General features: G+C 51.9%; 8 protein-coding genes across 8 annotated transcripts; 3 read left to right on the top strand and 5 right to left on the bottom strand.

The window, feature by feature from the left end:
• Positions 1-97: 97 nt before the first annotated feature.
• Triagg1_2584 (uncharacterized protein) lies at positions 98-1578 on the bottom strand (the record flags this gene model as incomplete). The annotated part of the gene is made up of 2 exons (XM_062896781.1): positions 98-1169; positions 1247-1578. The coding sequence occupies 2 exons, from the start codon at positions 1576-1578 to the stop codon at positions 98-100; spliced, it is 1404 nt and encodes a 467-aa protein (XP_062758201.1).
• A 365-nt stretch (positions 1579-1943) lies between these two features.
• On the top strand, positions 1944-4802 carry Triagg1_2583 (uncharacterized protein; the record flags this gene model as incomplete). The annotated part of the gene is made up of 3 exons (XM_062896780.1): positions 1944-2399; positions 2459-4540; positions 4620-4802. 3 exons carry the CDS (start codon positions 1944-1946, stop codon positions 4800-4802), a joined length of 2721 nt encoding a protein of 906 aa, XP_062758200.1.
• Positions 4803-5516: 714 nt separating this feature from the next.
• Positions 5517-7134, bottom strand: Triagg1_2582 (uncharacterized protein; the record flags this gene model as incomplete). Its single annotated transcript, XM_062896779.1, has 5 exons — positions 5517-5698; positions 5752-6271; positions 6330-6560; positions 6614-6825; positions 6906-7134. The coding sequence occupies 5 exons, from the start codon at positions 7132-7134 to the stop codon at positions 5517-5519; spliced, it is 1374 nt and encodes a 457-aa protein (XP_062758199.1).
• A 3326-nt stretch (positions 7135-10460) lies between these two features.
• Triagg1_2581 (CAZyme family GH81) lies at positions 10461-13098 on the bottom strand (the record flags this gene model as incomplete). The annotated part of the gene is made up of 6 exons (XM_062896778.1): positions 10461-10549; positions 10601-11025; positions 11162-11250; positions 11303-11601; positions 11680-11824; positions 11896-13098. The coding sequence occupies 6 exons, from the start codon at positions 13096-13098 to the stop codon at positions 10461-10463; spliced, it is 2250 nt and encodes a 749-aa protein (XP_062758198.1).
• A 1735-nt stretch (positions 13099-14833) lies between these two features.
• Triagg1_2580 (uncharacterized protein) lies at positions 14834-15658 on the bottom strand (the record flags this gene model as incomplete). The annotated part of the gene is made up of 2 exons (XM_062896777.1): positions 14834-15477; positions 15532-15658. The coding sequence occupies 2 exons, from the start codon at positions 15656-15658 to the stop codon at positions 14834-14836; spliced, it is 771 nt and encodes a 256-aa protein (XP_062758197.1).
• Positions 15659-16181: 523 nt separating this feature from the next.
• Triagg1_2579 (uncharacterized protein) lies at positions 16182-17199 on the bottom strand (the record flags this gene model as incomplete). Its single annotated transcript, XM_062896776.1, has 2 exons — positions 16182-16999; positions 17064-17199. 2 exons carry the CDS (start codon positions 17197-17199, stop codon positions 16182-16184), a joined length of 954 nt encoding a protein of 317 aa, XP_062758196.1.
• Positions 17200-17553: 354 nt separating this feature from the next.
• Triagg1_2578 (uncharacterized protein) lies at positions 17554-18021 on the top strand (the record flags this gene model as incomplete). Its single annotated transcript, XM_062896774.1, has 1 exon — positions 17554-18021. The coding sequence occupies one exon, from the start codon at positions 17554-17556 to the stop codon at positions 18019-18021; it is 468 nt and encodes a 155-aa protein (XP_062758195.1).
• Positions 18022-19029: 1008 nt separating this feature from the next.
• Positions 19030-22048, top strand: Triagg1_2577 (CAZyme family GH115; the record flags this gene model as incomplete). The annotated part of the gene is made up of 2 exons (XM_062896773.1): positions 19030-19451; positions 19519-22048. 2 exons carry the CDS (start codon positions 19030-19032, stop codon positions 22046-22048), a joined length of 2952 nt encoding a protein of 983 aa, XP_062758194.1.
• Between the last annotated feature and the right edge of the window lie 36 nt (positions 22049-22084).

The raw sequence follows: 22084 nt of genomic DNA, 5'->3' as shown, positions 1-22084 counted from the left end.
TTTATACATGATTTTCCGTCGAGATTTGTCCCTGGCAATTGTTCCCCCGTGTAACGTAATAGTACATCATCTATTTCATACAGAGAAGCGGCTCGCTTCATGGCTTGATCTGCTTCAGCTTCTTCTCAATCATCCGCACCGTTGACTTTGGGATGTGTAGTCGGTGGGCGAGGACCAAGGCGCCAGTGAGAACAGCAAGGCTGCCAGCCTGGTGAGTGGCTGCTAAGTGGGTGGGAACCATGTAGATTAGGGTAGAGATACCGAGGGCCGCTTGCAAGGTGACGAGATGGACGAGGCCAGTAGTGCCCTTCTTTGCGTTCTTGGGGAGCGCGGCGGCGACCTTTCCGGTGCGGGCGTATGCGAAGAGGGCGAGGATTGTGCAAAAGGTCGTGATGGCCATGATTCGGTGGTCGAGCTGGACGAGGCTGGGGTTCTCGAGCATGTTGCGCCACCACAGATCGGAGCCGTCTTCCTTGCGGGAGTAGAACTTGTCCCACAGCTCAGTCTTTGGCGGGGTGAAGCCGAGGCCCATCTTGGGGAACTCGTTGTAGATGAGACCGGCGTCGAGACCGGCAACCAAGCCGCCAGACATGGCAGTGAGGAAGACGAGGCCGGTGACACCAAGAACTGAGCGCCGGAAGGTCTTGAGGGCGGGGTTCTTGATGGCGTTAATCATAGCGGAGGCGGCAGCGGGGTCGGCGAGCAGACGGCGGGTGCGAAGGATGGTCAAGCCAGACATGAGCATCCAGGAATAGCAGACAAACGCGGTAGCCAAGTGAGTGGTCAATCGATACTGGGAGACACGTGGGTGAGAGCCAGGAGCAAAGAGATCGTCCTTGAGACCCGACTTGACCATCCACCAGCCAATGAAGCCCTGGAAACCGATCAAGCTGGAGATGCCGAGGAGGTTGACGGCCATTCTGGGAGAGACTCGGCGGCGCGCGACAAAGTACAGCGAGGGAAGGACAAACGAGAGGCCAATGAAGCGACCCCAGAGGCGATGGGTCCATTCCATGAAGTAAATCTTCTTGAACTCCTCCAGCGTCATGTGAGGGTTGAGCAGCTGGAATTCCGGGGACGCACGGTATTTTTCGAATTCAGACTCCCAGTCGGCAAGTGACATGGGAGGCAAAGAGCCGGTGACGGGCCTCCATTCCGTTATGCTGAGTCTATATACAGAGTATCTAGTTAGCGACTGACTCTTGCATTGCTTCTGTTGCTCATCCGAAGCGAATTGGAATCATACCCAGACTCAGTCAATCTTGTTAGTCCACCCCAGACGACGATGCCGAAGCAGCTAGCAGCACTGCCAATGAGCCAATACGCGATAGCCTTGGAGGTGGTTTTCTTAGGAAACGCCTTTGGAGCCTTGGCCTGCACCTGAGATGCAACAGCCGAAGCGTTTTGGGCCGCCAGGCTTTCCAATGGCTTCGCATGTGCATATCCTCGTGATCGTACGATGTTCAGGATGGGCGAGGGAGAGCGTCTGGGCGCCTGTCGAAGGCATTGGTTGCAGACAAAGAACCTCGAGGGCATCTGGAGGGCAGCCCTCCGAAGCCCAGCTGCAAAGACGGCCATTTTGTGCTTCTCTGCGCAATAGCGCTCAATGTGAAGGCGAAAAGGCGCTGGAATCGCACGATATTTCGGGATTCTGAATTATAGCATGTCGTCGGAGCTTACAGGGCGCCGAGGCGGGCGGGCCACAGCGGAGTCGGGAAACAATTGGAGGGGCGCTGATAGGTGGGATGCCGCCGGGGGTCCCCGCCAAACTACCCTCACCGCCAATTTTTTTCACACGGCAGAAAAAATGCAAGGCAAAGTTGAGCAGCAGCAAAAAAAAAGAGAAGGGAAAAAAAGGTTGAGAGAGAGGTACTTGGACAGCTTCACGTCGCATAGCGCCTGGCAATAACGCCCTATAAATTACGAATACAGAGTTCGTGAGGATGCCGGGTCGACAGGCTCATGGACGGCCGCTGCTAAGCCAGCCAAAGGCCAAGTCTGGCCCCAAGAAGTCCAAGTCGAGGGCGCAGACGAATGCGCTGAATGCCTTCAACATTGCGCAGGAGAGATTCCCCACAAAGGAAAAGAAGACGCCACGAGCACGAGAATTGGATGCCGAAATTGAGAAGAAGCATGCGCGAGACGAAGAGGACGACGATGAGGACGACGACGAAGAAGAGGGTCCTAAGCGGAAGAAGATCAAGGCTCCCCAGCGCAGTGCGGCAGCTGGTGGCGATGTAGAATTCGGCAGCGACAGCGAAGGGAACGAGTGGCAGCTTGGTGGAATGGCAGACGACGACGAGGATTCCGAAATTGAGAGTGACGATGCGTTTGGCGACAGCGACAACGAAATGTTTCAGGGCTATGCCTTTCGCGGTTCCAAGACCGGCCAACGAAAAGTGAGAGATTGCAATTGGTAAAAGTACTGATGCATAGTGCTAACCCACAGAAAAAACAGGACGACGACTCAGAAGACTCTGACGATAGCAATGACGACCAAGGAGAAACTCTTGGCGAAGATGCTATTGATCTAGCAACGGCTCTGGATCAGTTCGAGGAAGAATCTGAAAAAGAAGAGCTAGAAGGTGAAGAGGGCTCCGAAGAGGAAGACTCGGAAGATGAGGAGGATTCTGATGAGTCGAATGGCTCTGAGGATGTTGATGATGACAGCGACGAGGAGGCCGATCCCGAGAGATTGAACGAGCTCAAAGGCTTGATATCTGGATTTGGTGGTGAGGAAGATGACGACAAAGACGCGCCAGTCTCCAAGAACCAGAAGATCGATCTCGGCGACCTCGGACTCTCTGGAATAAACGACCCTTTCATGAAGCAATCAGTAAAACTCCTGAAGAAGGAATCGAAAGAAACGCGGCCCGGGGCGTCAAAGAAGCTAGATGTGCCACTATCAAGAAGAGAACAGGGCCGCATCGACCGAGCAGCCGCCTACGAAAAGACAAACGAGACGCTTAATCGATGGACGGAGACCGTTAAGCAGAACCGCAGAGCCGAACACCTGATATTCCCTCTTCCCGAGAACTCCGAATCAGCTGGACTCGATCGGACAGAGCTTCAACCTCTCACGCTGAAGAGTGCCGCCAACGAGCTGGAGTCTACAATCATGGGCATCATGGAGCAGAGCGGCCTATCTCTGGAAAAGGAGAAGAAGCCCAAGAAGCAGGAATTCGACGAGGAGGGCAACCTGCTTACTCGGAAGCAGGTTCTGGAAAGGAAGCGTCTGGAGCGCGAGATCAATTCCAGAGAAGCAAAGCGCGCCAAGCGTATCAAGAAGATCAAGAGCAAGGCCTATCACCGAGTGCACAGAAAACAGCGGGAGCGCGATGAGATGGCTACCAAGGAAGCCATGGCCGAGGCTGGCGAAATTGATTCCGAAGAGGAGAGGGAAGCTCAGGACCGTCGTCGTGCGCTGGAGCGAGTAGGCCAGCGTCACAAGGACAGCAAGTGGGCCAAGATGGGATCCAAGGCGAAGCGTGCTGTTTGGGACGACGATTTCCGGTCTGGTTTGACGGAGATGGCTCGAAAGGACGAGGAGCTGCGTAGAAGGAAAGAGGGCAAGAGCTCAAGGGGAGCTGGAGACGATTCGGACGAGACCAGCAGCTCTGGGTCTGACGACGATGATAACGATGATTTGCGGCGACAGCTGGATGAGCTCGAAGAAGAAGACGACGAGCCCCAGTCAAGGCTGATGAAGATGAAGTTTATGCAAAAGGCGGAAGCAGCGAAGAAGAAGGCAAACGACGACCTCATCAAGGAAATCCGCAGGGAACTAGACGGAGAAGAAGCCCAAGTCTCCGACGAAGAAGAAAAGGGCGGCGAGATTGGCCGAAGGCAGTACGGCAACGGAGCAGCCAACCCGTTCGCCATGCCGCAAAACATATCAGCCCGAGAAGCCAAGAGGAACCGCGTCAAGGACTCTAGGGAAGAGGAGCAAGACGTGGGCTTCGCAAACGGCGATGGCGCCCCTCACATCACAAACGGCTCGGTGAACCACGCCTGGTTAACTCCTGCCGAGGCAACGTCTTCCATCGCGGGAGCTTGGTCTCAGGGCGACTCACGCAGAAAGAAGACTTCAGCACGCGCCGACGACCTCGACCTCAACGCCAACATCCTCACCGCTTCTCAACCTAAACCGAAATCCAAGCCAGCCAAGAAGTCACAACCCAAAGCCCAAGACGACGACGACGACGACGACACCTCCTCCGAATCCGAGTCTGACGCCGAGTCAGAGAACCGCCTGCCCCTCGCCATCCGCGACAAGGCCCTCGTGGCACGGGCCTTTGCAGGCGAAGACGTCGTCGCCGAGTTCCGGCGCGAAAAGGACGAGATTGCCGAAGAGGACGACGACAAGGTCATTGACAACACGCTCCCCGGCTGGGGCTCCTGGGTCGGCGAGGGCATCAGCGCCCGCGAGAAGAAGAGGCACCAGGGCCGCTTCCTGACAAAGGTCGAGGGCATCAAGAAGGAGGACCGCAAGGACGCCAAGCTGGATAAAGTCATCATTAACGAAAAGCGCATCAAAAAGGTTCGTCTCAACACCCTAGCCCCCTTGTTTTTTTCAATATTTACTCTTGTCCCGGAAAACTGACCCTCTACAATCACAGAACGACCGCTATCTCGCTTCCCAGCTCCCCTTCCCATTCGAATCGAGACAGCAGTACGAGCGGGCTTTGCGTCTGCCTGTTGGCCCCGAATGGATGACCAAGGAGACATTCCAGAACAACACGAAGCCGCGGGTGATTATGAAGCAGGGCATTATCACGCCCATGTCGAAGCCTTCTGCATAGATTTTCTATTTAATGCTGTCAAATTGAGAAAAAATAGACTTACCCCGACGATGGACCATTTATTTTCTTTTTACATTGTATACACCATTCGAGTTTGATTTTCATAGGGCCTGACTATATCGCGGTTGTTAAAAGTCGATTCAGGTGGAATGTTGTTCATAGCTCTTCTGTTGGAAATATCACGGCAGACGTCAGGTGCAAACAACTCGTTGCTTTTTCACAGGTATCATTAAAATTATCAATACAAACACGATATAACGCCATCATTTTGTCCGTTTTCCCATAGATCGCGAGGCAGAAAAAGGAAATAAGCAAAAAGTAAAAAGAACAAAGGAAGAAAAAAAAAAAGGCAAAGTGACCACCGCTACCTTGGGGCACACATTTTGATCCGACGCATCTAGCAATATTCCCTGACCCTCAGCCGTCCCTTGCAAAGACTTCAAATTTGCAATCCTTGGAATTCAGCCCAACGCATGAAAATAATAATACAGGGATAGGAAGGGGGCTGGTATAGCCAGCAGTAATCTCGGTGGTAGGGTTTTTGTTGCAGGAAACAAGTCCCGCGTTCGTCCATAACACAAGAAATGGATGCTATCAAGGTATTCATAGCGTCCACGGCTATGGTGGTATTTTAATAGTCGAATGCATGTCATCTCCGACCAAGGGTAGTGGATATCAACTCGCATAATCGTCGTCGACGTTATTCAGTCGTACTTAGTTGCCACCGCTGACAAGATTTGTTGCCTTGTCCAGAAAGTCGCCTGGTGTAGCAAAGAAAGCAACGGCAATGATAATGTAGAGGCCGAGAAGCATGGCACCTTCGAGATAGTTTGATTTGCCGTCTTGAACGGTATAAGTGACAACCAAGACAGACACGGCGAATGCAACAGTCTCGACTAAATCATGATTAGTTTTGAAGGTAAATTCTTTGGGCACAGGTGTAACTCACAGGTCTCAAAGTGGAGCGTCATGTCACGTCCAATGATCCATCCGACAATAACGAGGAATGGTGTGACACCCAACGCGATCTGGATGCTGGAGCCAATTGCCACACCCATGGCCAAGTCCATCTTGTTGCGAAGGGCGACGACCACGGCAGTGACATGTTCCGCAGCATTTCCAACAATGGGAATCAGGATTAAACCGATGAATGCCTTGCTGATATTTGCGCTTTCGACAAGGTCATCGATGCTTCCGACCAAGTAATCGGCACAGATGGCGACCAAAATTGTTACAACGACGAGGACTCCGGTGGCAGCAATCGGACCCAGGGTGGGCTCTTCGGGCTCCTCACCGTCGGCGGTGGCAGGGTCCTCGGGATCGAAAAGGTTGCTGTGCGTGCGAAGCTGGAAAACGAGATACAGGGCATATAGAGCCAGCAGAATGATGGCAGTGCCGCGAGAAAGAGTCAGGATGCTGCGGTCCTTGTCGCCGATATCAGTATCCTTCTGGTCGAGAACGCCGTACAGCTACAGGAGAATGTTAGACAAAGCTCGTAATCTTAAGGTGAGGCAGGGGAGAACATACCGCAGCGGGAATGACCAGGGAAGCAGAGGAGAGGGCCATGAGAGAGCAGGTAGTCTGCGCAACGGCGGCCGAGAAGACCTGTTCTGTACCAGCTCCTGTCGAACCACGGTGTCGAAGACCGCCAAACAAAAAGCACATTCCCATGACCAGCAGCAAGTTGGAAAGAATGGATCCGAGCATGGAGGATTGCACAACCTCAATCTGGTTCTCGCGGAGAGCCACAATGCTGACCTGCAAACAGTCAGTCCCTACCAAAAGATGAGAAAATATTGCGCGCAACGTACAATCAACTCAACAGCGTTTCCAAAAGTAGCGTTCAGCAGCCCACCCAGAGCCTCGCCGAGCTTGAGAGATATTTCCTCAGTCGCAAAGGACAAGACGGCGGCGAGCGGGATGATGGCGAAGAAGTTGATGGTAAAAACGGCGGTTGAGTTCCAGCCGAGGCGGCCAGCAACAATGCCGATGGGGACCATGATGAGCAGGAAGTTGACATAGTCTAAATGGCGAAGAAGATATATTAGTATACAGCTATTTGCCGAGAAACGGGCGGGATTGTAATCCTTGCGCAAAACTTACTGCTCAGGAGAGTCACCTTGGTGACATGCCAAGTGTAGGCAAGGCTGCGGACGACCAAGTTGTCGCTGTCATTGCCGGGCGTGTGCTTCGAATCGAAGAAGAATTGGTAGGCGGCGGAGCGCTCGCGACGAATATCACCTAGAATGTGATTCTGGTTGCCATTGGAGCCCTCGCCGTTGAGGCCATTGAGGAGCGGCGTGCGCTCGTTGTTGTTTGGTTTGTAGCTCATGGTGCGCCGAATGCGTCTCGTCCAATTCAAGTTGACTGTAATCGACGATGCCAATTGAGTGTGGTCAGTTTACGAGGGATCGCAACGAGCGAGATGGGTCGATAAAAGAGAGAAAGAGTAAGGCGGCGCAAAGGTGAAAAAGAGAGTAGATGGCAGCAGAGGATTGCACGCGAGAGGTAAGGGAGAGTTGCTAGTTGGAGCTATTCGCAGCAAAGGCAAGGCAGCCGAGTGTCGTAGGAGGCGGGAGGATGAAGAGGAAAAGGAAGAGGATCAGCGATGGCAGCCACGATGCCAATTCCCACTGCCCATTGAAGGTTGCAATTATGGAGGCACTACCAGTATTTGAGTGGTGCAGGGATGGAGACACAGAGGCGGCGAGGTAGGGATAAAGTAATAAAAGTTCAAGGCGACGAGGCTGGGGCAGGTGGAGAGGAGAGGAGAAATTGAGGTTTTAAGAGCTGCGCGTGGCGTTTCTGTTTGGTCCGGGGGCGTGGTATGTCACAGAGCTAGGGCGAAGGAAAGAGAACAAAGGGAGATTTGATTTGATTTGATACGAGTCGCAAGAAAGCACTGGATCGGATCGCACGCCTGACGAACAAAGAGAAACGCAACCATGTCACTTACACAGGCCCAGGGACATTGCTGGAAGCTCCGGAAGAGCTGTGGGATACGGGACAGGCGAGTTTACCCGGACAGGGCGGGAATATCGAGAGCAGACGGGTACAGCAGGGTACGGTACAGTACAACGCAACCCTTTGTTGGAATCTCGGTTGAAGCCGCGGTCGAGTCGGTCCAAGGCGAATCGAGAGAGAGAGATGGAGGGAAAAAAAGAAGAGCAAATCCAGTATCTGCGCGATGCCAGCGAATGGGTATGCCGGGGCCAAGGCTAGCGCGGGTCCACAAGGGGTCCCGGGTACGTGCGTGTGAGACCTGGAGGTTCAAGGTTGCCAGGTACCGGTCGGTACCTTGCCGTGGCTGAGGCCTGGAATACACTGCACTGCACTCGTAATACTGTAAGTGTCGGATGACTCAGTGATTTCAATGATGTTTGACGCTGCACTGTGATGATCAAAGGTGGCCCAAATGGACGCTGCAGTATGTACGAGTAACTCGTAACCGTAGGCGCAAGGCACGGATGCTGCAAATCTTGGCACGCGACTTGCCTTGCCGGGAGGCCTCCTTCCCCTCCAAGAAGCCCCTCCTGCAGCCTGCAGATTGTATGACAGCGATACCGCCCTTGGTTGACGTATGTATGTACACGTGCGTAACATTTACCTAGCAGGACAGGTACCTCTATCTGCTTTTCACCGTATTGTTTGGGTGCATCTTGGCAATGAGCTAGTACTGTAGACTAGACAGCAGCTATTCTGTACTGCACTGTGATGTACTGTAATACGGTGTGCGGAGAAGACGACAGAACAAATTCAATATCAAGTAATTGAAACCTTGAAAAAGGGCCAATTCGCGCATCGCATCGCATCGCATCAAATCCAATCCAATCCGATATTAGCGCCTCCCGCTTCCCAAAACATGCGCAGGGATCTTCTCTCCCCAAAAAAAAAACTCCACAAAAAAGCTTCGCCAGTCTAAAAAAGCTTGTTGTGTGACGGAATGGAACTGTACAAAGAGCAAAGTAACTGCATGTCCCCCCCTCGCAGGGGGGTGGAGAAAAGCTAGAACCAAGGTAAAGCGTCAATCCACGACGTCATGCACGATTCAGCAGCAACCGCTTCTTCTTTTTCTCTTTTGTTCTACGAGTACCTTACGGCAGGGCGGCAAGGGAAACGGAGAATGCCGTCCTTCTTGATTCTCATTCGCTCGCCCAGGTTTCGGTACCCGCGCTTGTTTTATAAAAATGAACTCAATGATTACGAGTACCGAATAACTGGCCCCTACTGACCCATAACCATAACCTCGGCCGGAGACGAAAAAACGAACAAAGAAAGAAATAGAAGAAAAAAAAGGTACACACGTATCCGGACCTTATGCCCGCACGTTCCAATCTACAGTAGCCGCTCAGTGCCCAAGTACTACTAACTACTCTGACCTCATCTACTCCGTACCGTACCTTATTTCCACTCCATACCCTCGTACAACATCAAGTACCCGTAGACATCCAATATCAAATCATCCAAAACACCGCCTGCATGCACCCGCCAAAAAAAGGGCCAAGACAAAACCCTCACCTACCATAAAACACGTGCTCCCCCCTTATCCCATCAAATCTCTTTCCTTTCAAACACGCATACGCAAACTCGTACAAACATTCGTTTCCTCACCCCCTCTTACCAAGCAAACTCCTCCTCCCGCATCGCCTCTTTCTTCAACCTGCACAGCCCCCCAAAAATCCACCTCTCAAAGGTTGAATACCGCAAATTAAGCTTAATTTTCTCCCCCCCCTCACTCGTGACCCCGTTTAGACAAATCGTACCGCTCCAGCCTCATTACTGATGATTTTGAATTTTTGAATTTTGATTTCCAACTACCCTCTACTTTACCCGGCTGCTTCTAGAACCAAACTTACCCCGCCGGCCGACTCGTCACCACAGAGGTCTCGACTCTTTCAAGTCCAACGTTTCCGATGGGCTACACACGACACCACTGTCTCAGCCTCTGGCCCAGGTTGTAGCCAAGGCTCTGGCCAAGGCTTTAGGCTCTGACCAAGGCTTTGGCTCTGGCTCTGGCTCTGCTGCAGTGCCCCTTGCGCGGCGGATCTTATCGATAAACAACTTAGTATCGCCAAGCGCCCACGTGGAGATCTTGTTGATTACCGTCACACTGCACAGCCGAAGCACCGCGATCTAGGGAAGCCGAAATTAAACGCCCCATGAGAAATGAAGCATCTACTCTGCAGAATGTACATGCATCGTCACGTTGTACCAAGCCCGAGTCGCAGCAACCATCAGGTGACAAGAGCCATTGCGCCCAACCCAAGTCACGGCGTGAGCGAGCCATCCCGAACCTCCCGCCAGCATGTCCGACGACGTCACGGCGTTGGATATCAAACGGCCTTAGTCAGCGCCGGCCACACCTCACCAGGAACAAGCCGGGATAGAAACAGAAACAGAAACAGGCAATTGACAATGCCACCACGCCTCCGCTCAAAATCCCGCCCGCAAAGTCAATTTCGCCCTCGAATGCCGCATCTGTCCTGCCGCCGACGTGCTCAGCCTCGCAGCATCACCTCCCGCATCACATCCCGCATCGGCAAAGGTACGGCAAGATACGCATCGACAAATACGCCGCCCCGGCCCCATCCCACCGGCCGGAAGCAGCCAAGACGATCTAAAGGATCGCTTCAACATTTAGCTTGCCACGCTTGCTTCCTAAGCCTCCAACCGACAGTTGCCAAGTAGCAAAAGATCAGAGGACATCCTCTCCTTGCTCATCATATTTCCCCAAGCGCTGTTGCTGCCTGTTAGCATCGGATTCCCAACTCTGACAGACAGAGGCACCCTAGACTTACCGGCAGAATAAGCCATAAACCACGTCAGCGATGCTCCGCCATCCAGCCACTGGGGGCTGAATGACCGTGAGCTAAAGAATTCCCATGCCTTCTTTGGCTCAACCGACGCATAGCTGGCCCAAATGATGCCCTTCCAAGCATTGCCAATGTCGTCGATCCGCCCGTCGCTGAAAAAGGCATCCCATTCTTCCTGGACAAACTCCTTGACCCTCACAAACGGTGTCGAGGGTAGGATAGGAATCATGTGAATCCCCTGAATTGCCTCAATGTTGGGATCGAAATACGTCGTGTGGTCCACCTTGTTCTCGAATAGGATGCCCGCGACCTTGTTGCCAATAAATTGCTTTGGCTGGACCTCGTTGTCGCTCTTGTACAGGTAATAATTCTGCAGGCTACGGGCGATGATGGAGAGCTGCAGATTACCCCTATTACGGTCTTGGCATCAGCTATTTTGAATTTCTCAGTTTTCAGGGGGGCAAGCGCGGGAAACGAGGGAAACTAGAAACAAGCACAAGACGTGGATATCGCTAGAGCAAGAGCATGAGGAATCTCGCCTCTTACCTTGCCTCCAAATCGGCATTCTGGCTGACCTTGCCCCACATCTTGAGGGCATATGCATGCATCATGTCCTCAGAGCTCGATTCTTGGTCCTACTAGCCGTTAGCGATGGAGAAGCGCTGCCGTCTCAAGAGCCCAATTCACCTTGCCGTCCATAGCGGCATAGAGACCATGTGCCCAACTGTGGCCGTGATACCAGTCGAAATTCCGCCACATGGGAAACAGCTTGTCCTTGGCGCTAGGATTGGCCACATCGCGAACCAGCGCATTGATATAGTCCTTGTTCTGCTTCAGCCAGTCCGAGTCGAGATGGCCAATGATTGCGCCAGCAAGAATATGATAACCGTAGTGGAAGTGATGGTCATTGTAGTACGTGTTTCCAAAGTCAGCGCCAGAATTTCCCGTAACATAGCTTGCCGACGACACGATACCACCCCAAGCAGCTACCAGTCGCAGAGTTAGCATCTCACAATGGCCTTGGAACGAGGTCAGCGGTAAACAAGTAGTGAGCCTCTACTTACATTCGTAGACAAGAGGAAACTTTTGTTCATTGGCCGCAAACGTGGCAAACGCCGCCTTGAGCTGACCCAGGCCAGTTTGTGCCAGGGCCTTGTCCCCTAGCATATGTTTCACCACGTAAAGAATGGTCGCAAACTTGGCCAAGGCCTAGGGAGCAGTTTGTCAGTTGTATTTCCATACCGCAGCGAGAGGGACGAGAAATCTTCAAAGATGCATACCTTTCCGCTAAAATACATGGAATCCAGATTGCTCTGCGCAATCATGTTCTGCGCGATTTCCTTTGCGGCGGCCGCACGAACAATGCTCTTCGCGTGATTCGATAGCTTCTCGACGCTTCCTCTCTCGGGGTCCCAAGGAGCAAACGCCATGTCCACCGGCATCTTGGGCTCGAGCATGGTCCATCGATTTCCCTTGACCAAGGTGGCAAGGCCCTTCGTAGTGGATTGCAGCTGCGTTCCCCGCTGTATACGCCTCGCTGTCTCACGATCAAACGAGTCTACATGGTGAGGGAGAGCGTACATGTAAAGGTTGCCAGTCTGATGCCCGTCTATCTCGAAATTGAACGAGTAGCTGCCTTCATAACCGCGAGCTGTACCTGTCAATTCGAGCGTGACGGGCCAGATGCCTGCACCATCGTCCAAGATACGCTCGGCATCCTGGCTCTTTGGACACTTGCAGACCTGGATGACACCATGAAACGGCTTCTTCGATTCAGCCAGCCCATTGTTGACAACCCTGAGTTCCAGCGGATCCCCCTTTGTCGTCCAAGCATACATCAGCCAAGTAGCTCCATCCTCGAGATGGAACGTGAACTTGGCCAGGCCATGCTTGAGCTCTCGTGTTACCCGAGTCATAGTCTTGAAGAATACACCAGTTTGAATGACGGGGGTCGCGCCGCTATACTGCGCCGTAATGTATGCCATTCCTTGCACCAGGGGAAACGATATAGCGGGTGGAGAATCGTCGTCTCTACTCAGGTGAACCCGCGCCGAGAAGGCTGTCATGCTGTCAATGGATAGAGTCGTTTCCTTTCCTAGCTCCTTGGCTGAAAGAACCAGGGAATGTATGCCCACCGGGTTGAGATAGAAAGACGAAGCACCGTTAAACTTCTCTTTACCAAAAACCCTTTGGCTAGCCTCGGTGTGAGAGCATGCCATGCCCCAGCTGGCCGTTATGCCTTTTCCTCCAGCCCAGGCCAGCGAGTAGGGAAAAGTAAAAGTCGGACATCGCTGGTCTTCCAAGAAGAAATTGGAGTAGAACTTGTTTGTCTGAAGCGGCGCATTCTCCGAGATACCCTTTCGGGGAACGGGGTGGTCCTTTCGAGTCGTGATTTGGGAGGGAGGCAAATCGACGTCGATGGGCTCCGCGAAAATGTTCTTTGATACCATGATGCCTTCTTCTCCAGCGGTAGCGGCGTCCATATCGGCTATCCGTGTATAGAATCTGACCGTGGTCTCTGCGGCTGGCACTTGAGGCAATCTGGTTGGACTGTGGGGAAAGTCGCTTTCGCTTGTGCCTACTTGAGTGATATGCGTTGGAGGTAATATTTCTGTCTCAATTGGAAGAGAGCTCGCAGTTACAGTAACTGTCGTCGTGAAGCTATTCTGAGTACAAGAGGAAGACTCAGTGCGGGTGGACTTGGAGACCGTCGTGGTAGAAGCCAACGTGTCATTCAACAACAAGTTTCTAAAGGGAGAATGCAACCGAGTCTTGGTCGGGCGCTTCGATTTGACGGTCTTTTCCGAAGAGACAAAGCGGCCCTGGCTAGTATCCAAACCGGGTAAAGCGAGAGTGCCTTGAGAGAGTATCAGCCAACAAATCCATAATATGAAACGATATAAAGCCATGATATTGGTGAAGATTTGAGAATATCCATGTATACATGGTGCAAGGTGATTTTCCAAATTAATGCCTTAAGCAGAGTTCTTTAGATGCCCGCGAGAGACATAGTATCAGAACCAAGCGGTGTCTCCAACGTGGAATTAAAATATCCATAGTCGCAGAGGAATGGGTGCCCAGAAGATGTTTTGTGGGGGAACTGATTCACAACCACGCATGACTCCAAGATGCTAGGGAGCCTGGAATGCAGACCGGCCACAAAGGGGAGGAGACAATCAGTGGTGGTTTGTTGTTTTGGACATACCTGTGTCTGACGATTCGGAGCTGAAGTGCTGGCCTCGGAGACTGTGAGCGGTGCGGATGAAGCAATAATGATGGTGATTGTGGTACAGGAGGGGAATGTCACAGAAGGTTTAACGGATGAACAAAAGATGAAGATATAACCAAAATGGCAAATGTACAGTGATGCTGAATAGGAGCTTGTAGGAAGAAAAGAGGTGCTGATATGAGGTATGAGTCTGCGAATGCTGAAGAGTTGAGAAAGAAAGCTCTCGCGTCTTTGGAATATTTGGTATCCTCTACCCTACAAAAGCCGGGCTAGCTCTGGCAAGAGGGACTCAAGAGGAGACGCCCTTCCGATTGCGCCTCTGTTGCTTTGCCTGGGATCTTTTAAGTCAGCTGCCACTGGGCCATAGGTATATCCTGGTGATTGCTACCTCTGTACCTACGTACCTAGGTATAAAGAAGCTCTCTCTTGATAACGAGCTTAGTGTTACCCTTTATGAGCTTGTACTGGAAACGTCCGTAGGTGGGTCACGGGCCACTGTTTGTCTTTCCTCAATGCAAAAGTTTGAGAGTCTCGCTCTTTTTTGGCGGAATTGGTTGTTTAGGCCGGACAGGAGCTGAGCTGGGCTGTTATGGTGTTTGGTGTTGCCCCGGCGCTGGTATGAGCTGGCTTGAGACTTTGGAGTAAACAAACATCCATGCGTTGTTTGAGGGGAAAATCAATGAACCGTTGTTGTGGAGCAGCTACAGAACCTTGGGAGCTTGGCGGCTGCGTGAGCGGGAGAATGGCAATTTGAGCCGTGTGATGGTGCCGTGTCGCCTTGAATTGTTTGGATTGATGCCATTTGCTTGCTGTTTTTGCTGATTGCACGGTAGGTAGGATATGATGAGGTATCGTTGCATTGGCGTGCTCATGATGTGCGCTCGGGAATTACACAGTGACGCCGCACGAGTGTTACTGCTTGAATTCTAGAATTTATTTGGGTTGTATTACGGATTACACATTGTTTCCCAATCTCATCCCATGATAGGCTATAACCCAAGAGCATTATATTTCCCCGTTGATGCGCCCTCCCCAATGATCTTCTGTACTGTCTTGGCCACGCCGTCGTCACGCGAGCTTTTGCTCTTTGAATCTCTTGTAGGCAGCTTCGTACTCCCTGATTTAACTTCCTTGGTCCTGCTTTGCTTCTTCGCCTTCTTCTTCGCTGCCTCAGCTTCTGACCGTTCCGCGTCTCGTCGGCATCGGCGTACGTCTTTGTCTCGGAGCACCCAAGGCACGTCCAAGACTTCGCGGCGAAATCTTGCACGCTTTTCCCACAGCACTACCTCTTGAGCCGTACTCTTCACAATGATCATCCTCTCGATATTGATCTGGTGTTCGTTGCGGAACAATGACACACTGCCTTTCACATCCACCACCATGCCAACATCGATATCTGCATAAGGATCGGCCTCTTGTGCATCTGCATCCTTGTCCGTTCGCTGTTCGCCTCCGGTCGATTCGTCTTTTGGCTTTGCGGGAATTGGCGGGGTAGTCACAACAACAATGTTTGTACCGCTGCTATCATCGATGGTATAAAGCCGCCGGTTGAAGAATTGCTCGATGGCCACGACGACGCCAACCACTCGCACCCATTTTATCGGGAGGTTTCTGTAGAAGAAGAAGTTTTCTCCTGTAAGCACAGTAAGTTTCAACTGCCGTAATTCAGATACCAGTATATGCGTACCTTCAAAGCCAGCATGTTGATCTAGAGCGTGAATGTCGACAGCACGCAGCAGACACCAGGCATTCACGGTAGGCGATAGGTGGAAGCAGTATCGCGGATAAAGAGCAGCTTTGATAGACTCGGTCATGGAATGCGTGTCCTGATGCCTTGATTCACTGGCGAATCAAGCGCATGCACCCATATCTGCGCAATTGGCGTTGCGCTCATCGTCTGGCATGTCGCCAAAGGAGAAGAAAATCCAGGGTTGGAGCAGAAGCGTTGTGCGAAAGGCCGTTCGTTGCCGTGGCTGGCGCGTCACTCCAAGCCCCGCTAGCTCACTGAAGCTTGCATGCTGTGCTTGTAAGCCTTGTAAGTTGCACATGAGAACTCCATTCCATGACTTATAAACATCAGGGTAATATGATAGAAATAATCTTCAGTGTATTTAATTGATGCATTTTTATCGACCAGTACTTGTATAGAAGATCTACCCAGGCACACCCAGCGCCCAACTGAGGCTGTGAAATACCAAAAACATGTTTCCGAATAGCATGTGCTGCGTGATGCGACGCCGTAAACCCAAATCCCTTGTCCCTTGTCCCTTGTCCTGTGAAATAATAAAAACAACCCGGCTTGTATCCCAATACTCAAAAGCATACGCTCCATTGACTCTACCGGCGAGACCTCGTCGATCGACGACCCGTGCTTGAAGCAGGTTTCTCATCCTTTGTAGAAGTCTTGGCCTTCTTAAGCCTTGCTGCAGCTGCTTGGAACGCCTCCTCCGATGGCTCCTCTTCGTCTTCATCCACAGCGCGCTTCTTTCCCTTGCCCTTCTTGCCCGCAGCGCTCTTTGCGCCGTACTTTTCCTCGAGGTGGCTGAAGAAGCCCTCTGCGCGGTCTTGCTGCCGCTTCTGGATCAGAGCTGCTAAGCTGTCCTCTGAGCTCCCCTTGCCCTTCTTGCCCTTTGTCTTGCCGCCAAAGATTTTGTCGTGGACGCCAAGCTCCTTGGCCAGCTCCTCTGCTTCTGCTTCCTCGGCCCTTGCCGCCTTGGCACGAGCGGCGCGCTTTCGCTTGTTTTCCTTCTTGTAGGCTGGGAAGCTGGGGACATCGCCCGTCTCAATTGCTTCGTCGATAATCTTGCGGAACCGCTCATCATCCTCGACAACATCGCTGAGCATTACTCGTTCGTACACCTGGTCCATGTCGCCTTCGCACTCTTCGTAGGCAATGAGGAGGTCATCCTTCTCTTCGTCGGAGCGCTTGTACTTCGCGGCAAACTTTTTGATGGCATCTTCGGAGATTGCATCCTTGTATTGCTCCCGGTAGTATTCGCTCCAGTCGAAGCCCTCTGAATCGACAATGGACTCGGATGTTGATCCAGTGGTGTCGTATCGCTTTCGTCGCGCGGGGTCTGACAGGACGGCGTAGGCGAATGCGATGCCCTGGAAGGTCTCATGAGCTTTTTCCTTTTCAGACTCGGAAACTTTGTCTGCAGCGTTCAATGTTAGCATTGGTGAGTGACGACACCCCCAGACCTCTGAGCAACAACCCACCTGGATGATTCTTGAGCGCTGCCTTGCGGTATGCGCTCTTGACCTGGTCAGCAGTTGCGGTGCGCTCGAGCCCCAGGACCTCATAAGGGTCGATTGCGGGCGGCTCGCCGTCGACGACATCTTCGTGGTCCGACATTTTCAAGGCTCGATGGAACGCTGCAAGTTTGTGTTGCAGTGCAGAGTCTCGGGGGAGGGTAGGCTGATCAAAGTGGGAAGCTCTTTAGCTGGGTCACGCGTCGCAACGCGCTCAGGAACCCGTTAAGCTTAATGGAGGTCGGCAGCCGAGATCCACTAACTGCCGCCCTATATCCGGAGGGTTGCTGGCCTAAGCTCACTAATACTGACTGATGGCTTAGAACATGAACGCTGCAACTTGACCTTCTATCAAAATTGAAGCAACCAAGCAGCATTGGATGCCTGACATGCAAATTGGTTAGATGCAACTTGGACAATGATGGATTCCCCGGCGAGCCAAGATCACAAGACGTCGATGCAACATGCATTGGAGCTGGCAAAGAAATCCCCGCCAAAGCCGACAAACTTCCGTGTCGGCGCCATCTTGAAGAGGCTGGAAGACGGCCATGTCTCTGCTGAAGGCTATACCTTGGAGCTTGAGGGAAACACACATGCCGAAGAGTGCTGTCTTTTGAAGCTCGCAGAAGAACATGCCACCACCGAGGAGGGACTTGAAGCTGTTATGAAGAGTCCGCATGTCCTTTACACCACCGTCGAGCCCTGCTTCAAGCGGCTCAGCGGAAAGCTACCGTGCGTTGAGCGCATCCTTCGCCAGAAGTCGTGGATCAAGAAGGTCTATGTGGGGGTTCTAGAGCCCGAGACTTTTGTCGGAAAGAATCCCGGCCGCCAGCTACTCGAGGAGGGCGGTGTTGAAGTTCACTATATCCCCGGGTTTGAGGAAGAAATCCTCGCGGTGGCCGCAGCTGGTCACACAGCATCATGAGACTGTCGACCTTGCTTCATCTGTGGCGGTTGGCCAGCTGACTTGCTGCCCGTGATGCATGGGAGATTCTCTGCCAATACGACGAAATCTCAGAGGCGGGTTTATGGCAACAATTTACATGTGCGAGTCGTTTTAGGCATTTGGCGTTGTCATCTTTTGAAGAGACTCTACACATGAGTAAGCTTTGCGCTCAAATGTCAGACAATGTGTACATATATCGCGGGGAAGGGAAAATCTAATCTCATAGCGGGTACTTAATGACCTGGACATGAATAAAGGCTCTTTTGTACATATCCAAGCTGAACTCTCCTGTTATGCAAGGCAGTTGATTGAACGCTGCATGTGATGGAACTGCACGTTCCTGTTGGTGACAAAAATAGTGACGAATCGAGATGGTGTGGACGCCGTAAACGCGGGGTTGCACCGCTGATGAACCCTAAGCTCAGTCCTTGTGGCTACGGAGATGCTGTAAGACGTTTTCGTCTCATCCATCCCTTTGCCTCACTTTCGATGGCCTTTATCGCCAATCAATTGGGAAAATAAACAATAGACGTGAAACTCTATGGTTCACGTTAAAGCGTAACCATGGATGACTGAAACAGCCGCCGCTATCCAAGTCCAACATCCGCAAGAAGAAGCCAAAGCACAGATCCAAAGCTTCCTTCGCTTTCACGACTCCCGCCGTCTCGATCGCCATCCCTGGCTAGTGGATCAGAGTGCCCTGGCCCCAGTCGATATAATATCCGGCCTCCCATCGGGTCTCCAGCCGATCCCGTGGCGTCCGGTAAATGAGGAGAAGTCCATCGTATTACCCGACACGACAATCCATGCCCGCGTGACGTCGTCACGGAGAGACGCTGTTTATGAGCTGATACTCGGTGAACCTGGCCCTAGACGCATGTTCCGTATAGAGCTTCACCAGCTACAAATAAGCTTCATTCCTCTCCTCTGCCGCCTCCAAGTTCTTGCGTCATCACTCTCGTTCAGAGCTTGCAGCCAGTCACAGCCATGCTTGAACAAAAGGTAGTGACTTTTGAGCCCGGCGATGGCTTCAGCATCGTCGGCGCTGAAATCTTTGTTGACGAGCAAGACTACGAGGGTGTCCATATTGCGGCAAACAACCTCTCGCAGGACTTTACCAAGGTCACCGGGCAGCGCTGCAATCCAATTGTCAAGACTCGCCCTTCGGCTCCTCCGGCTCGATCATGTATCGTCATCGGGTCTCTCACTAAATCGCCCTTGATCCAGCAGCTGAAAGAGCAAGGCAAGATTGACCCTAGCCAAATTGAAGGGAAATGGGAATCTTGGATCACAACCGTTGTACACGAGCCCTTTGAGGGCTATGATGACGCCCTGGTCATTGCTGGGAGTGATAAACGCGGTACCATCTTTGGAACCTACTCCCTCTCGGAGCAGATTGGCGTGTCGCCGTAAGCTTCCTCCCCAATCACAGATTGCGAGTGAATTAGTGAATTCTGACAAGCCGCCAAACAATAGATGGCATTGGTGGGCTGATGTGCCCCCAAAGACGCAGCAGCAAATCTATGCCTTGCCCGTAACCACAAGCAATGGCGAGCCCAGTGTCAAATATCGTGGCATCTTCATTAATGATGAGTGCCCTGGCATGGACAGCTGGGTACACGAGAAATTCGGTCCTACGTTTGATTCCAACCTGTATCATTACATCTTTGAGCTTCTCTTGCGCCTCAAGGCCAATTTCATGTGGCCCGCAATGTGGAGGGGATATCCATACCCAGGACGGTCGTTTTTCGTGGACGACCCCAAAAACCAGGAGCTTGCAGATACTTACGGTATTGTCATGGGCACTTCTCACCATGAGCCGATGCAGAGGGCCATGAATGAGTGGTCTACTACTCAACCAGGAGGCACATGGAACTGGGATACAAACAAAGAAAAAGTTACTCAGTACTTTGAAGAAGGAGCCGAGAGAGCTGTGCCCTACGAATCCTACTTTACCATGGGAATGAGAGGCGAAGGTGATGTGCCAATGACTGGAGGCGACCCTGTAAAGATCCTCACCGAAGTGCTTGGTGTACAAAGGAATATCATCAAGAAGAATTACGGCAAGGAGGACGGCGTTTTGCAACTCATGGCACTCTACAAAGAAGTTCAGGGATACTATGAAAAGGGACTCGTGATCCCCGATGATGTGACCCTATTATTTGGCGACGACAACTTTGGCAATCTCCGTCGTCTTCCAACGGCGGAAGAGAATAAGAGGTCTGGGGGCTCGGGTTTCTACTATCATTTCCAATATACGGGCTATCCGCGGTGCTACAGGTGGATCAACAGCAACACCCTAGGCAAGGCTCTTCATCAGCTCCAACTGGCTCATCACCGAGGTGCCGATCGTATCTGGATCTTCAATGTCGGAGACTTGAAGCCTGTTGAGGTTCCCATGAGTTTTGCCTTTGACTTGGCTTGGGATATTAATTCCATCACTGCAACTACTCTGCCGCAATATTTTGAACACCTTGCTACTCGAGAGTTTGGTGAACAGTATGCCGGTCGGATTGCAAAATCCTGGTATGACTTTAACAAACTTGTGGCGATTCGAAAGCAGGATCACATTGATGCATCTACTTTTGTCATCCAGAAATACCATGAATCTGACAACATCATTGCGCGATGGCAGCAGCTCTTGGGAGAAACCGAAGCCATCTACTCGCACATTGACGAAGAGCACAAATCTGCCTTTTTCCAGCTCGTACTTCATCCCGTCAAGGCTACTTATATATTCACACAAGTACGCGTGGCCCAATACACGAACCAGCTCTTTGCCAAGCAGCGCCGAAACACGACCAACACCATGCTGAAAAAATGTATCGAACTCTTGGATGCCGATCATGATCTGTTCGAAGAGTACAATTCCATCTCAGATGGTAAATGGGACCTTATGCTCCGCCAGCCTCACTATGGCTATGGAGATACCGGCGCTGAGCCGTCGCGCAACATGATTGATGGGCTTTGCTATGTGCAGACAAAAGAAGACTCGAATCCGAGTGTTGGCCATATGGGTGTCGCGGTGGAAGGTATCGAAGGCATCAATCCCGGCCACATCAATGAGGACTCGGACAGAACCCATCCATCCCGAGGCGGCCTTGAGCCTGGAGTGACTCTGCCTTTCATCACACCATATGGAGAGCAGACTCGCTATTTCGAGGTCTTCCATCGCGGTACAAAGGAGTTTTCCTGGGAGGCTCGGCCGCAGTATCAATGGATCAAACTTTCTCAATATCAAGGGCATCTGAACCCCCGAGACGACGATATCAGGGTCATCATCACCATTGACTGGTCGGAAGTACCCACTGATTTTGACGCCAAAGTTATTATTGAAGTCATTGGTACTCGTGATGGTTATGAACAAGTCCACATGACTGTACGGAACAGCCGCGTTCCTGCAGACTTTGAAGGATTTGTCGAAGAGAGCGGCCACTTGGCTATCGATGCCGGCAACGTAGTTACGGCGCCATACATTCTGCATCCTGCCCTAGGTCGGCCTATTGCTGGAGCTGTCACTCTCCCCCTTGATTACGATTTTAGCAAGCCAGATGATATCCCATTCCTTCGATATCCGATTTACGTCTTCTCACAACATGACAATACTAACCTCGAGCTTCAGTTCAACATTACTCTGGAGACTGAAAAGACGAGCAGAATGCAGTACGACGTGCGCTTCGACGGGGGACCCATCAAAACATTCCGTCTCACTGACGATGAATCAAACGCCGATGACGTTCCTAGAGGCTGGGCCACGGCTGTCATGGACTGCGTCTGGAAGAAGGGACACAACTTGGGTACGGTGAAGAAGGGCAGTCACACCATCGAGGTACGATTCCGGAGCCAGAATATTTGTCTGGAGAAGTTGCTTCTTGACCTTGGCGATTTGCGGTACACGTACCTGGGGCCTCCACAGAGCGCCTATGTCAAGAAGGGAGAGAGCCAGGCTATGAAAGTTATTGGGCAATTGGATAGCTTGAAGATTGATTTGGGATTTCAAAGGTAATTTTTTCTTTACATGTTGTCTATGAAGGGATGAAGG

The sequence above is a fragment of the Trichoderma aggressivum genome (genome assembly GCF_033847375.1).
Source record: "Trichoderma aggressivum f. europaeum strain CBS 100526 chromosome Unknown scaffold_007, whole genome shotgun sequence".
Taxonomy (NCBI): Eukaryota; Fungi; Ascomycota; class Sordariomycetes; order Hypocreales; family Hypocreaceae; genus Trichoderma; species Trichoderma aggressivum.
Note: the sequence above shows the minus strand (reverse complement) of the source record. Positions and strands in the feature narration are given on the sequence as shown.